General features: G+C 41.7%; 1 protein-coding gene across 5 annotated transcripts in view; it reads left to right on the top strand.

Annotated features, from left to right (window-relative positions):
- Nucleotides 1-16,626, top strand: part of SYN2 (synapsin II) — a 623,389-nt gene that overhangs the window by 543,066 nt on the left and 63,697 nt on the right. For all 5 annotated transcript variants that reach the window (XR_009456083.1, XM_014597696.3, XM_019496298.2 and 2 more), the window contains exon 10: nt 10,505-10,654. Coding sequence is in view for 4 of the 5 variants with exons in the window: in XM_014597696.3 (XP_014453182.1) it covers nt 10,505-10,654 (150 nt within the window). In the remaining variant the exon portion in view is untranslated. The remainder of the gene's footprint in view (nt 1-10,504; nt 10,655-16,626) is intronic.

Raw genomic sequence — 16,626 nt, 5'->3', positions numbered from 1 at the left:
AAGGGGAAAGACTTGTAGTGGCAAAGGTCAGGGGTTAGGGGGTGGGATGGCGACCAGGTTGCAAGGCACCAATCAAGGGGCTGGGCTACCCTTGAGGCCCTCAATGCCTCACCAAAATTCATTAAGCAGCTCTCCAGCTGAAATAATTGCTTTCCCCTGCACTAGTACATGGGGAATTCTACTGAAAACTTTCTTCTAATTAAAAAATGCATGATGCTGTCTCTTATTCCTCCTGTAGAAATGTTTTGTACATCTCTCACATCACAAATATTGTAATTCTGGGTCTTCACCATGCACAAATCCAAACTTCATTTTGTGTTTCTTTATTCTCTCTCTCAATTACTTACACATGACCTTTCAAAGACATTTCTTATACAAACTTTATTTTCCTATATCATTTATGCTTTAACATATCACCCTTTTGCTTATATATGAGATTGTTTCTCTCTACCAAACTTCCATTAGCAGTCTCTAGAGCAAGGGTGGGCAAAATGATGGATCCTAATGGCAGCCAGATTCCATTTCCCAGCAACCCCTGCCTGTGTTACTGTATCCAGTTTCCTTGGAGACCCCAGCAGCAGTGGTGCCATGACAGTGCGGGGCCAGGGTTTCCATGGAGACTGGCCCCAGGAGCACTGTCTGGGACATGGTTGGGTGGAGAACTGCTCCATAGCTGAAGCTGGGATCTTGTAGTAGTGACAGCATGGTCCAGAGCCAGGGAAGATCCACCATCCTCTATCTTCAAGCCCCTGCCCAGGGCATACGAGCAGTGGATTGCAGCTTTGCCCCAGCTCTGGACCATGCTGTCACCACCTCAGGATCCCAATCCCAGAGCAGCTCCCCACCCAGCCATGTGCCCTGCCAGCGCCGGTCTCCATGGAAACCCTGGCCCTGCATTGTCGTGTCACTGCTGCTGCTGGGGTCTTCATGGAAACCAGCCACAGCAATGCTAGCAGGGGCAGCTGGAAGATGTAGTCCACTGTGAGCCCAATCCTACCACAGGCCAGACTTTGCAGGCACCTGCTCTAGAGTCACTCAGCCCCTTCCTCTCATTGCTTTAATCATCTCAATATAGATAAACAATATGCTTTAGAAGATTTAAGTTTTGCTGCAGCTATAGTAATTTTTTCTGGTTCTGGTCTTTCCATTTTTCCCATTAAATTCATGGTTTCTCTTTCATTTTCAACATTCACCAGTTCTTCAAAATAACCTTTCCATTGATACTTTATGTTCTTTCCTTTAGTTAGGCTGGTCCCATCTTTATCCCTTTCCAGTACTATATTCGCCACATTAATCTTGCTGCTGTTGTGTATATAGCTTTTCTTCCTTCCTTTGTCTTTAACATATTATACCATTACTGGTATCCAGTGTTTTGAATTTTACCACTCTTCATGTTTCTCTTACAAATTCTTCCTCAACTAGTATATCTAGTATTCAGCCATTCTCTGTTTTTATTTTATTATGCTTTGCACTTTTTACATTCCATACAATGTCTCTTTCCATTTCCCTTTCTTTGTCTTTCAATTCACTTCTTCAGCATTATCTTTTTCATAGTATTTCATTAATTCTTGAGCCCTTTAATTTGTGAAGCCCGATTTCTCTGTTGTCTGTCCTTTCCTTCCTAATTCTGAAATTCTCTCCTTGTGAATTCACTTTAATTCTTCTCTTTTTTGTAATAGTTCTTTCTTACTCTATCACTATAACTACAATCAGAGGTCTATGATGAGTCAGTACTGTTTTCGCCAGTGTGAACTTGCTGCTTATAAACCTTTTCCTTTCTCTTTGCTGACTAGGATATAAGTTACTTAGTTTCTCCTCTAACCACTATTATATGTAAGGAGGTGCTATTCTCTCTTCTAAAATATAGTATTAGCAGTAAATAGTCCTAGGGCTTCAGTTGTTTCCAGTACTCCCTCTTCATCCCCATTCCTTACCAGAGTACCACGAGTGCTCGTAAAGCTGTGCCAGGGGTCCCGCAATGACCTCTGCTAATTCCCTCAGCACTTTGGGGTGGAGATTGTCAGGACCTGCTGATTTGAACATGTCCAGCCCCACCAGAAGTTCCCTGACTAGGTCCTCTCTGACCCTGGGCCTGAAAATAGTCATTATAACTATTTTATTAGGAAAGAAAATATAATCCCCAAACATACCATCTGTGAAGGATTCTCACTCCTTAGTCTTAGTTTCTTAGCCTGAGTGCCAGAATTACCCTTGCACTAATGTTTTCTTTAACCCTTGAGGACAATAGTAGCAGAGTACAGTGAAGAGCATGGCCCTCTGCCAGCAAGGGTTTCATGCCATCCTAGTGGTGTTCTCTGAGCATTCTGCCAACAATTACCTTTTCAACAAGAGTAAGTGAGAGAGTACCTTTCATGAGCCAATGTGCCTTCAATTTTCTGTCCTTCCTTATTATAGGGGTGCTTAATGTAAGTTATTTGCCACCCATACTTTCCAATCAGTTCCAATTAAATTATAAAAAATTTTGCCCCTCAGAATAATGCACCCATTTCCCATATAGATACCACTCTAGTATAAGGGTTTCATAGATTCATAGGTTCATAGAAGTAGGGTCGGAAGGAACCTTGTAGATCATCAAGTCCGACCCCCTGCCCTGGGCAGGAGAGAAAACTGGGCTCAAATGACCCCAGCCAGATAGACATCAAGCTTCCTCTTAAAGACCCCCAGGGTAGGAGTGAGGACCACTTCCCTTGGAAGTTGGTTCCAGATCCTAGCTGCCCTGGCTGTGAAGTAGTGCCTAGTAGGTTTAGACTAGACATCTAAACAGATGGGTTGTCAAAGAATTAGAACAGGCCGCCTACAGAAATTGTGGATCAGGTTTGACAGACACTTGGCTAGGATGGCTTAGTCAGGGATGATTCTACCTTGAGCAAGGGTCTTGACTAGATGATCTTGTGAGGTTCCTATAGTCCTATTTTCCTACGATCCTATGGTACTTGGGCATCCCTGCCCTTGATGACTAGTACCCTTTCTGGATGCTCCAAAGTCTACCCTTCCTTTTTTATTGATTTATTCCCTAGTTCATCATGTGTTGGTGTGCATTTCACATCAACCTTTGACTCAGCATTTCTTGGGCTATCTGTTCAATGTTTTCCTTGACAGACCACCTAAGAGGAGAGCTTTCAAGAGTGTCAAGGGCTGCCCATCCTATGGAGCATTATTAAGGAGAGATGGCCATTTTTGTCATGTTATCTAGGTGGATTCCACATCAATATGCCCGCTGTGCTTACACATCCTCTTTGAAAACTTAGGGAGTTCTTCCAAACCCTTTCTCAGGGTTCTGTAGAGCAGGGGTACTCAACCTCTTTCTTCCTGAGGCCCACCCCCCCCAACCTCCCAGCATGCTATAAAAACTCCACAGCTCACAGTGTTTCAACAACTGATGGGCTCCCCAGCCCCACCCACACAGCCCCAGGTGCAGCAGGCAGGGTTAGGCAGTGGGGAGCCGCAGGACCCCACTCACCTAAGCAGCAGCATGCAGAGCCTTGCCCACCTGCCTGCAGTACCACCTGCAAGATGGAGGCTGCAAGACCAGGCAGGGCGGGCCCACCCCGTCCCTTCCTAGGGACTTGCCTCAGCCCTGGGGGGCCAAGGTGACTCCTTCCTGCATAGGGCCGGGCCAAGTGGACCCCCTGAAACCTGCTAACAGCTCGGACCCTCAGGTGAGAACTGCTGCTTTAGAAAGCCTCCCCCCCCCAAGTATGGCCAGATAGCTTCAAAGTATAAAAGACTTAATTGTAAAGTCTTTGTCAGCAAACATGTTGACTGGCAAGACACTGAGCTAGTGCTGACTAGGTTGATGCAGACCAACTGGTGCATTTTCTGGCAGGGCAAATATGATAATAATAAAGCACCCTTGGTCATGGCCTATGAAGCTGAATGCTCTGCAGATTGTCAGCCATGGCTGTGCAAGTGAGTGAAGCACTAGAAAGAAGTGCAGCAACTTTTGTAACAGTGCAGGTTTTAGTGTGATATATGGGGCTGCCAGTTCCAAAAACCTACCAAACTGGCCTGATTGCTCCCAGTCCTCAGAAGACATTACACATGCAGCAGTACCAGCTTTAACACAATCCTGTCATCCTGTTTCATATTGGTGTCATTCCCAGCAGCAAAACAAAGCCACCCGGGATACAGAGAATGATTACTTTGCACTAGTATGATAAAAGGTCAAGGGAGAGAAAAGGTCCAGTGTATTTAAGTAGTTAAAAAAAATCTGCATAAATCATGTTTTTCAAAAATATGAAAAAGGGAATAGTGACTATGAATAAGACTTGATTTTGAAATAAAGGTATATGAAACACTGCAGAGTGAGGTTCATTTTTTTTAAATACTGGTAATGAGAATATTTATAAGGATGTTAAGAGTCTCCAAGTCCTCTGATTAAAGCTATTATAATGGTTAAGAAATAGCCCTATGCTCCATCATGGGAAAATAAAATAAGTTTTTAAAAATGTCATGAGACAAGAATTTACATGACAGGGCAACAGCACTGTCTGCTTGGTAAATGATAAGAACTTTTAGAAGGCTCTATTCTCTTGATCACAGTGATGAACAATTGTTTGTTGTTCTCTTTATTGATATGGCTAAAGGAAAAAAACCTCAGGAAAAAAAATCCTTGAAAATAATTGAAATGCCTGAATGAGAACCACAAAAGCCAAATAACTGTAAAACAAGTTAGCATAACTGGTTGAATTAAGGATAGTTTAAAGTTATTGTAGGTAGCAAGTCAGGTTTATTACCTTGTTTTTTGTTTCACATATATTTTCCTCCTCTCTCAGACTCATCTTTGAGTGCTTCTCTCTAAACTCAGGGACACATTCTGTATAACCTGAGGACTCCTGCTGAATTTCTACCCAAACCTTTTAAAATTTGGTTTTGTTCATTCAATTTTTCTGAGTGATAGGATCAAAAATAGAAGGCTGGGAGGCCTACAAAAAGTTGGCCTGTCCCTTTAAGAGGAAACAGTCAGTCGTGTTGAGAAAGCCCAACTGCAGGGCATTTGGAGTGTCTGAATGAAGGAGTGTATGACTGGGAACTTAAAACCCCAGGGCTAGGGACAGAAGCTACACATGAACCCGTTTAAGTGAGAAGATACTGTTTTAAACCTGTAACAAAACATAAGTTCAGTGCACATAAGCCAGTTTCCAAATGGTTGAAACCAGTTTGAGATAGATCTTGTTGAATGTAGTATCAGACTTAACTGATTGAGATCAAACCAATTTATGGAACTTCTGACCCAGACTCCTTCCTGGTTTACGTTAAACCAGAGTCCCCCAGTATCCCAGCATGCTCTGCAGCCCTGGGCAGGGCTGTGTTCTTTGCTCCAGTGGAGCAGGGCTGGCCCCACCCCTCTGCTCCCTAGCCAGAGCACAGGCAGGCAGGGGCAGGGGCGGGGGCACGGCCATACGCTGCCCCCCCCCCCCCGAAGCCAAAGGGGGCAAGGAAGAGGCTTATTCCCTCCTCCTCCCCTTTCTCACTAGCACAGACCTGCCGGGCATTTCTCCACTCACTGCTCAAACAGCACAGGCATGGCCAACCTGGGCAGTAGCCTCATGTGAACTGGCCAGGAGGGGGTTTAATTCTCTTTTCCTGTCCCACCAGCATGGACGCAAGCTGGAGTCTGCCTAGCACTTTTCCGTTTCTGCTGCAGTGGCAGGGGTAGGGGTAGGGGCATGGCCAGAGGCCAGCTGGCATGGCCCCCTGAGGCAGAGGAGGGAGGGAAGGGGTTTATTCCCCCTACTGTCCTCTCTGCCCCCAGGGGGCTGCAGCCCCGACTGCCACCTCCACCAGTTGTTCCCTGTGCTGGGTGAGCAGTGGAATAAGGTTCTTCCCTTCCCCCTCCACCAGATGCTGGAGGGAGCAGGGAAATAAACCCTCTCTGTGCCTCCAACACCTAAGGGAGCCATTCCGACTGGCCTCTGGCCACACCCCCTCCTGCCGTTGGAGTGGCAAGGGTGGGGAGGGACTATGACCCCCTGTCATGGTTTCCCAAGGAGTGCATGCCTCTTCCTAGCGGGGGTGGAGGAAGAGACGGAGGGGTTGTGCTGCAGGCTGGAACAGCCACTGCAGGCATATGCCTGCATTTCCAGAGTCAATGAGTCAAGAGGGAATGTCTATTCACTAACAAATTAGTTCAATCTGGTTAGACTAACGTGCAAAGATTGAATCAATTCAGGCTCCAGTAACATGTTAGTTTGACCTGCTCCCCAGCATCTGTGTAGATCAGGTGCTTCAGCGGGGCTTTTTGGCACTTTTATCTAAAGCTGATTCTTCTGCTCTGTTTGGCTCTGATGAGACTTCACCTGGAGTATTGTGTCCAGTTTTGGTCCCTGCACATGCAGAAAAATGTGGACAGATTAGAAAGAGTTCAGTGGAAAGCAATAAACGTGATTAGAGACCTGAGAAACTGGACTAGAGGAAAAGCTGAGAGAACTAGGATTATTTAGTATAAAGAAGATGAGACCAAGTGGGGATCTGATAATCTTCAAATACCCGAAGGGTGGTTACGAAGTTCTCTGTGGGTGCAGGAGCCAGAACTTGAGCAATAGTCTTTAACTGTATCAAGGAAAATTTAGGTTGGATGTTAGGAAGAACTTTCTCACTATGAAAGTAAACATTGGAACTGGCTATGCAGAGAGGTTGTGGAATCTTCATTCTTGGGAATTTTTAAGACCAGGTTAGACAGACACTTGACAAGGGTGGTTTAGTCAGAGACAATCCTGCTTTAAGGATTTGGACTAGATGACTTACTGAGTTTTCTTCCAGTCCTATTTTTCCATTATTCTATAAGGCCCTATGAGCACCAGCTTTATAAAAAAGAATTCAAAGATAAGACGTTCCTTAGGTTTACTAATAAGTGTTTCCTTAGGTTTAACAGGGATAATTCTTGCCTATCTTGCTGGGGCAAGGCAGTGTGGAAGAAATCAAACTTTGCGTTGTGGTTGTATCAGAATTGACAGAGCCATCTTGGTTTATTTAAAGCTATACAAGTGATCACAAGGAGGGTTCTCAAAGGAATTCTGACCTCTACACGTTTACAAGCGTATTTATACTTTAGACAGCGAGAAAAGATGCAGGGTTCAGACAAAGCAACCTTGAAAGAAACAGGAAGAAGTTGATCATTCATTTGTCACACATAAGCAGTTTACTTTTTCAGCAAACACATTGTGTTTTGGGAACAGCTATCAGGTTTTTTTTTTTGGTTCCTGGAAAGGAGGAGGTTAACATCTGCACACAGACAAAACAAGGCATGAAGGTTTTTCCTTATCTTAGAACATTTTAAAACACATAGCATCAGCATCTTTTTCTCTTCTCTTTCTCTCTCTTCTTAGTCAAGTAAGAGGCCTGGTTAAACTTATTTCCACAGCAGGCATCAATATGCCCAATACCTAATACCTAAGGCAATTTTTTAAATTCAAAACATTATGTAGCATTAATTATTCCTGGTGAAAACATTGATAAAATTAGGTAGAAGGTCTGTCAGAAAGGCCTCTAAAAGATAGTCCATGATTTAAAAAATAACTACTGATTATGGATACCAAATAAGCACATTAAAGGACCATCTGAAATGCCTAGCATGAATAATGGCTCATGTTAAGCATTCAGGCAGTCTTATGTTTCCAAATCACTTATCACAGCCTGGCCAGAATGTCTGTTCTATTTCTGGTAGCCCTCTCCCACTCCCACCTCAAGGACAATTATTTTTTTAGCCAGAAGAAATAATCTGATGATAACCTGCTGAATACTAATAAATGGGCCATTTGGCACTAATGCAGTACCAATTAAAACTAGTGTTCCAGTTATAGTAACCTGCCCTAGAGTGAAGGCTGAGGTGCCTAGCTCTTGACACAATCTGTACAAAGGCCATGAATTATAGCAAATGTTACATTATATTTAACTCTCCTGGTTCTCCATTCCATTGAGAAATCCAGTTTTACATAGGAGTAGAGATTGGGTGCTAAACACAGAGACAATGCATAATAGTCTCATAAGGCATGATCCTGGTGTCCAATGAAAGTCTATTGACTTCAGTGAAATTACTCCAAGTTAACACCAAATGACAGCAGGTTTAAGCCTTAAAATGTACTGGCTGTAACTTCCTTTTGCAAAAAATCAGAGCAAGCTATTCCTGCAGATTTTGCATTTAGCCTTTTCTCAAGGACATGGTGAACTAGGAAACAACCTTAAGAATAAACTCTGTGTTAAAAATATAAATATAGTATTTGGTTTACCTCATTTTTCCAGCTGCCACTTAAATATGCAATAAATCAAAGGAACATAACAAGGAATATAGAAAAGTGCATTGTTCCACTGAAGAAAAATCATGTGGGAAAAGCCCTATACACTTTATAAAAGCCTAGAATGCAAGTATTATGCACTTTTTGCATTACTTCTGACTTTATAAACAGCTGCTCAAGACTTAATGTATTAGTTTAATTTGGGATTGCCTTAGTCTGGGATTTGTTATCTGTGAAAAAGATTTTTGATGCTTGAGGTATCTCTGAGATTTCATAGATCTGAAGATCCCCAAATCAAGGGTTGTCATCATCTCAATTATGAGTATAAAACACTTCTGTCTACTGAAAATGAGCTTGGAAAAGGAAAATAAGTATACGAGTTTCAGGGTATCACATACAGTTATATTTTATGTTTTCACAGTAACAGTAAATAAAATAATATAAAATTGTTATTTGGGTCATTTTAAGAATTGATTTAAAGCTATAATCAGAGTTTGAAAATCCTCAAGCTCACAGAGATTCAGACTGGACACCACAGTTTTGAAACATTATTAGACTGAACATTTGCTCATTTAGGTCTAAAGTTCTCCTTTGAGCATCCAGTTTGAGTGTGTGGGTTAGGCACTGACTAAAAAGGGGTACACATTGAAATGGGACAAGATTTTATGCAGAGACTCACATTTATTCAGGATAATGGCATGGGAAAATTCTGCAGTTGCTAAGATACTCCTTCCAAAACAAAAGAAAACCAGAATATCCATATAGTGCAGGTACTCTCACTTTCTGCTTATCCATAGGTTTCCTGCACCACCTCTAAACATACCGTGTACTGCTGCATGGCAAGTACTCATAGACTTTTGGCCACATCATAATGGAATTCACAATCTCCACCAAAGGTGTCACAGGGCAGCTCTGTGCTCAGGGCACCCATGACACCTGGAGCAGTGCTGGCTGCCACCATGCTCGTGGCAGCAGTGGCTATTCTTATGCCCCCCACATAAAGGTAATGCCTGGTGCTGCTGTTCCAGTTGCCCCCTCATTTTTTATACCAATCTCTGCCTCTTCCTTTGTGCAATTGAAATGCACCAATTCTGCTTTTTGCAGACTGAAAAGTAGAGGACTAGGATTCACTTTGGAGGAAGAACACAGTGTAGGTACAGACTTTATTAAATATACAGTATTGCCAGTGCCAAGGCTTAGTTCAACTACTTTTTCCACCCAAAATGTCTAACAGCTTGTGTTATTGCCTAGAAGCTTCCAGGCAACTCCAATTCACAGTTATAAATCACACAGACTACAAGCCAATGAGAGAGAGCTACCTTTCCTTTTGCAGAACAGTTTCTATACAGAAGCATGAAGTGATGGCAATTTCTTAAAAAAACAAATAGTTTTTCTTTACTCTCCCACAGAAATAGCAGCACTTCTGCTCGTTACTTAATCATTCCTTTTCTTGATTTCAAAAGCAAACACAGATATACGACTGGGTTGTCCAAACTGGACATAGTCTCCGGTATGTGAGATCAGTGTTTTGTCCAGCTATAGAGCAAATAATTACTAAAACAGGTCACTTGAACTCACACAGTACACAAAGTACACAATACACTGTGTGGTATTTCTGATTTGTTTGTGGTAACACTTTGGTCATCAGCACTCCACACTGCAAGTAGACTGTCTTAAACTTAACAATAATAGCTGCACAAATGGCCTTGTTTCAAATTCTACATTAATCACTAAAGAATGATTCCTCCCTTGCATGAGAAAAAATCCGAGAAAAATGCCAAGAAATTAAAATTCAGTGTTTTTTTTTCCATTGAAGGGTCATGGCTTGAGCCTCACAATGCTGCAAGATGGATGGCCTTCCAAAACATAAGTTAGCCCAGTGTTCTTAGGGAAATACTTCAGATCTCAGACTATCCAAAGGGAAGTCTAGAGTCTCTTCTCTCAGGAACTATGTTCCTCATGGACTGACCATGCATGGCATCCCTTAAAAAGGTCACCTTTGTGTATACTGGTTTGAGTTTGGGAAGTGATGCTGCCTTGGAGAGTGGCTATTCCCTTGCTCTCAAATCATAAAAAGGGGCTTCTGCAGTCTCAAGGCTGCTGAAGGCATGATGATAGGCTCAATTCCATTTCCTCTGAACACATTTTTTAATGGAACAAATGAGGTGGATGACCTGACATTTACATATACTGGACATGTGTTTGCTGCAAAGCTAGTTCACTAACTAATCCACTGTTGTATATTATAGGTTATGGACTGTGCAATGCCTTTGATTGGTGAACATCAGGCTGAAGACAGGCAACATATAACTGAGCTGGTTGTAAGCAAAATGAACCAAACGTTATCCAAAACACCTATACCATCTCCTCAGAGACCCACTGCCACTCAACAGCCTCAAGTATGTAACTTTTGCTTTTTTTTATTGCACAGTAAAATGCTCTGTATCAATTTGAGAACAATATTTCACTTGCTTCAAATAATTTAACATGAGAAATTTTATACAGCTACAACTTCAAGGATTCAAAAACTTCCTAGCATGCAACTCCCAGCAAGAGGATTTATATGCCATTAGTCTATGCTGCACACAACTGTCATTTTTAGAAGGCATTGTTTCTGGGAAAACATAAGCATTGGGACTCATAGAAATGAAAGAGACACTGCAGTAGATATCACTTGCCTTGATTTGCCTAGACAAGTGGCCTTAAAAAAGTAGTTTTTTTCTTGAGAACTGCTTTGTGTAAAGCTAATAATGTAATCATATCATTAAGCTAATAGGCAAACTAGTAGAAGGGTGGGAGGGAATGCACTGGATCAAAATTAAAATGCACCAGAACTGTTTACTGCATTTGGTAGAGCACTTTCAATATGAGATTGTTTGGGTGAAAATGTTAACTTGCAGTGTTACCAGAAAGAAGCAATATTCCTCTTGTCATACATGTTCTAATGGCTTGAAGACAGGACTTCTCTTATGATCTTGGACAAGTCACTTTGGCTAGCATTCTCTTTCCTTCCTGCTCATCTAAGTGACCAGATTTGGTCATCTGCATGCCATTTTTGTACATCTAAGTGCCAAAAATGCCAGTTATGCCCAGTTAGGAATGCTATTCCTGGCCACAAAGCCTGGGCAAGTATGTGGATAAGGAGGCAGACAATGAGCGCCTTCCTGTCTTTTGCCCATTAGCCAAGTGGCTAGAGTGCTTGTCCAGGAAGTTGAAGAACCTATTCTAATCCCCAATCTTTCCCCAGAATGGTATTTAAACTTGCATCTCTCTGATTTCCCAGCATAACATGCTAACTGCTTTGCCCCAGGTATCCATTACCAAGTATATTCTCCAACTCTCCTTTTAAATGTAACCCTCTCCAGATAGCCATAAGAGGGAGGTATGTGGGAGATATGTGAGGCCGGAAAGAAAAATAAGCCAGAGGTTATGTGGCTCAGTGAAGTGGCTGCTGTCCTGGAAGGGAGGGATACCTCAGTTCTAGTGTGGACCCTTATGCCCAGTGAGGCAGAAACTTCTCAACTGCTCTCCACCCATGTTATCCAATGACTATATTGAATGCAAGGGGCAGTAGATCCATTTCAAAAGGAGCTGGGTTTTTGGTTGTAGCCGTGTTGGTCAAAGGACATAGGCAGGCAAGGTTCTTTGAGTAGATGTGATATCTTTTATTAGACCAACTAAGTAGTTGACAAAAATTTCTTGGCAAGCTTTCAGGAGCAGTCACCCTTCATTAGGCACGGGGAGCCTCTACTGTTCTGAGACACCAAGAAATGAAAAAAGCTAAAAGTGTGGCAGAATGTCAATGAAAATGTAAATAGGTAAAATTAGAAAGACAAAAGGTAAGGCAGAGAGGTGAAGCAGAAGGGGGAGGGGGAAGAGAGCAGGGAAAAAAAGGCTGAAGGGAGACAGTGCAGTGATAAAGTACAAGGTAAAAAAGAGGCTGTCAGGCAGGTACCTGGTGAATCAGATGTCAGGCAGGTTGTAATGTGTCATAAACCCAATGTCTATATTGAGTCTATATTTTTTGTATCCAGTAGATTTATGAAGTGAAGTTTGTAGGCTCATCTATGGAAGATGTTTTGTAAATTCCCTTTGAGAATTAAAACTGAGAGATCAGAGAGGAAGTGATTGTCCTGTGAGAAGTGTGCACCCACAGGTAGTTGGGTATTCTTGTCTTTGATAGATTTTTGGTGTGCGTTCATTCTGGTGTGCAGTTGTTGTTTGGTTTCTCCAACATATTTTTCCATAGGGCATTTGGTGCATGGGATGAGATATATAATATTTCTGGAGGTTCCACTGTAAGATCCAGTAATGGTGATGGTTCTGTTGTGGGGTGCAGTTATACTGGGGGTGGTGGAGATATGTTGGCAGGTTTTGCCCTGAGGGGAAATATTTTGAAGAAACCAAACAACAACTACACAATGGAATGAACGCACACCGAAAATATATCAAAGACAAGAATACCCAACTACCTGTGGGTGCACACTTCTCACAGGACAATCACTCCCTCTCTGATCTCTCAGTTCTAATCCTCAAAGGGAACTTACAAAACACCTTCCATAGATAAGCCTACGAATAAATCATTTAATAAATCTACTGGATACAAAAAATCATGGACTCAACATAGACATTGGGTTTATGACACATTATAACCTGCCTGACATCTGATTCACCAGGTAGCTGCCTGACAGCCTCTTTTCTACCTTGTACTCTATCACTGCACTGTCTTCCTTAAGCCTTTTTTCCCCTGCTCTCTTCCCTCTCCCCCTCCCCCCTCTGCTTCACCTCTCTGCCTCACCTTTTGTCTTATTAATTCTACCTATTTACATTTTCACTAACATCCTGCCACATTTTTAGATCCTTTCATTTCTTGGAGTCTCAGAACAGCAGACTCCCTATGCCTGAAGAAGGGTGACTGTGCCCAAAAGCTTGCCAAGAATTTTTTTCCAACTACTCAGTTGCTCTAATAAAATATGTCACATCTACTCCAAGAACCTTGCCTTTCAAAAGGAGTGGCAGAGAAGGCACTGAGAAATGCCTGTCCTATTGTGTGTTGGTTAAAGTACCATATTGGGGAGTCAGAAAGAGCCAAAGATACCTCATCTTGGGTGAGGGGAAGCCTAGAATCCAAAGGATGAGAAGCCTGTCTTTCCATAGTATTGGTTGACTACATTTTTGGGCCTTGGATGCCACTAGGGGTCCACAGGGGATGTGCATACTCTCTACAAAATGAGATGTTATTTATTTCATCCTTGCCACACTCCCAAGGATTAATTCCTATTCGCACCATGCTTTGAAAATGTAAAGTGCCATATAAATGCTAAATATTTTTTCTTCTGGAGTTCACAGGACAGTCAATGGGATTGATCCCAACTTCTGTTGAGCAACTGTAGCTTCTATAGATATCAGTTAATAGACTGAAGTACCCGGCATTACTCAGACTCAGTCCTAAAAAGCAATTGAGAACTAAATTGTCTAGCTGCACCCAGAGGGTTAGCATTGGTCATTTAAGCAGCAAGCCCATATTGCAGGGTAGGGCTTCCCAAACCTACATCAAAAGTCTATTTTTATTCTGAATAGGCCTGAACCCAGGTAAACAGTTTGAAAACAAGTCTGTGGCGCACCTCAAGCAGACCATCTCTTGATGGAGTAGGACTAATTTGCTTTTCAAATGTATCATCATACTTTAAGTTACAAAAAACACCATCCTACATAAAGAAGTGGTGTGGCTTCTATTTATATTATAGCCACTTGAGACCGAACACAAAATTGTTTCAACCACATAACCACACACAATGAAGAAGTTTCCATCCACGTTGACTAAGTCTATTGTAAAGGGCACCAAAAAAGAATAACACAGAGAAAAAAAATATTTACTTTGAAAACACATTTCCTCAGGACCAGTAAGCTGCTAGCTCTATACTAAAATGTGGCAAATTCTAATTAAAAAGAGTTGTCAAAGTACCAAAACAAGATGCAACATAAATCAGAAAGTTTTGTAAGATAGATGGATTGAATAAAAAGTGTTTTCAGATTAGCTGGCAATTTTTTTTTCCTCTAGAAAATCATAGGTACTAGTTAGACACCATGCATTAGATTTCAGAGGTATTTGTGCATGCAATTGCTGCCTCTACACAAGTAAATTGGCTGTACTTTATACACAAAGTGGGTATTTTCCTATTTATACACTCAAAACTAAAAGTGCAGTTCATCAGTTTACTATTACAGAAATCCTTAAAATACTTCTTTAGTAACTGATGCAATTCATGTGGTGTGCATGAAAAGATATCTAGTTTTTAAGAGTGAATCTTTGGATGGGATGATGTGGTAGGAGATTTTGTTAAAGAAATAGCATTCAGTTGTAATTACTGAGCTTCCATTTATTTTCTGCTACTGTACTTTAGACTTCTGATAGACATTAAATTAAAGGGGACACCAGCAGCAGATCACCAGCCGCAGGAGTGTACTGGAGCCTTAAAGGGCTGGGAGCGCAGATCATCTGATTGGTACTGGCCACATGTTCAATTTAAGGCATGACAGGAACCAGCCACAAAGTTGTTACACATATTCTGTGTAATAATGTTATAGCTTATTTCCTGTTTTATCATATCATTAACTAAATGAACATGTGACAAGGTTACCAGTTAAGATATGATTAACCTGTTATTGCAGATTAATCAGTTAAGCACATCTGTAATTTCTGCTATGGGCCTTAGGAACAGCTATTGGCAAGTGTAGGTTACTGAAGAGTTCAGCCAGAGTTCAGGTTGTTTTTTTGAAACCTGCAAAGGGATAATATTTAAAATAACCCTCTCTTTTTCTATATCCTGTCAAAACTACTGAGTTAACAGTTGACAAATGCTTTGATGCAACCAAAATCCAAACTTCCTTTAAAAAAAAAAGAGAAATGTAGTGGTTTTCCTTTTCTGTTATGTATGGTAACTTCAAAATTGCTTGCAGGTTTGCCTCTTAATTAGTCAAGTTTTCCTTTCTTGATATTTGTTATGTCATAACCTTACCAGTTTTCAAGACAAACAAGTTTTGAGTTTCTAGATTAAAAAACATCAGGAAAAATAAAACTTTTTAAAAGTCCAAAATTTCAGGTTTTTAAAGCATATCTTTAATCAAAAAAGAGTGCAAGCCAGTTTTCTCCATTGTGCAGGTCAGCTTTAAACAGCTGATCTTATAAAACTAATCAGATCAATCAGGTAGGCCTAGCTTATCCTACCTTCAGTTGGACAGTTTGCTTATTTTCTAATTTGTTCCTTGGTTCTCTTGAGAAATACAGGCCATTCAGAGGGCCTGAGGGAACCCCCCCCTCCCCCCCCCCCCCGCTCTCTTTTGTGGTCATTGTGAAATAGCATGCAGTCAGTAATTTATTCCAACTAAAGTGTGTGAATATATGTGTGGTCTGCAAGATTCCAAAATAGATAGCTTTAGTATTATAAACAGCAAAGAAAGAGTCATCTCTATATTTGGCTACTTATTCCACTTTTAAATGAACAGCTTAGTAGAGTCAGTGGTGCAACTATAGACATGCTGAGTTTTGAATTACAGTACTATCTGTGTTTTTGTTTTAATTATTTATAGTGTGCCCACTACTGTGCCATCTGGGTGCATTGTGCATAAAAGAAAACTTCAATTTTTAAGTGCCCACAATGGTCAGCATCACTAACCCTTTCCCAAACAACCACCCACCCACCAGGAAACAAATTGAAAATTAGAAAAAGAAGCCTTTGTTTAGAGCCACAATAGCCAAGTCTTTTGCTGAAATGATGCCTGAAGGATAACATGTTCATGCATAGTTGGACTGCCAGAGGAGTGAGTTCCAAAGTCAAGGACCTTCCAACACCAGTGACCTGCCTGGGGTCCTCATGAGTGCAGAATTTGGGAGTATCAGCAAAAAGCTTCAACTAATATGAGCCATTAAGATAACATGCAGCAGATAAAACTTCAGCCCGGACTCCTTACTGAGGCACAATGGTATGCCAGTCTCAGCACAGCAAAGTTAATCTGTAAAGGAGAGAAGACATAGTAGGGCTCATACCTCCTCATGCTACTTTTTTTATATGATCAACATTGAGTGTATTACCTTTACAGTGCTCTTCCATTCTGGAATTTCATTCCATAATTCACTCTACAGCTTAGATTAGGGACAGGTGACTATTTTGGCTGGAGGGCCACTTAATGAGCTTTGGTGAGCTGTTGAAGGCTGCAAGTGTGGACCCACCCCTTGACAAGCGCACCACCCCCTGGTCCCCATCTTGGGACCAGAAGCCCTGCCCCCCCCAAGCCCTGCCCCTTGCCACCTGAAGTCCCTACCTTTGCCCCTGGAAGTACTCCTTTTTGGAAGGGGGGTTTCCATCTTGGA

Source organism: Alligator mississippiensis, chromosome 12 (assembly GCF_030867095.1).
Source record: "Alligator mississippiensis isolate rAllMis1 chromosome 12, rAllMis1, whole genome shotgun sequence".
NCBI lineage: Eukaryota > Metazoa > Chordata > Crocodylia > Alligatoridae > Alligator > Alligator mississippiensis.
Note: the sequence above shows the minus strand (reverse complement) of the source record. Positions and strands in the feature narration are given on the sequence as shown.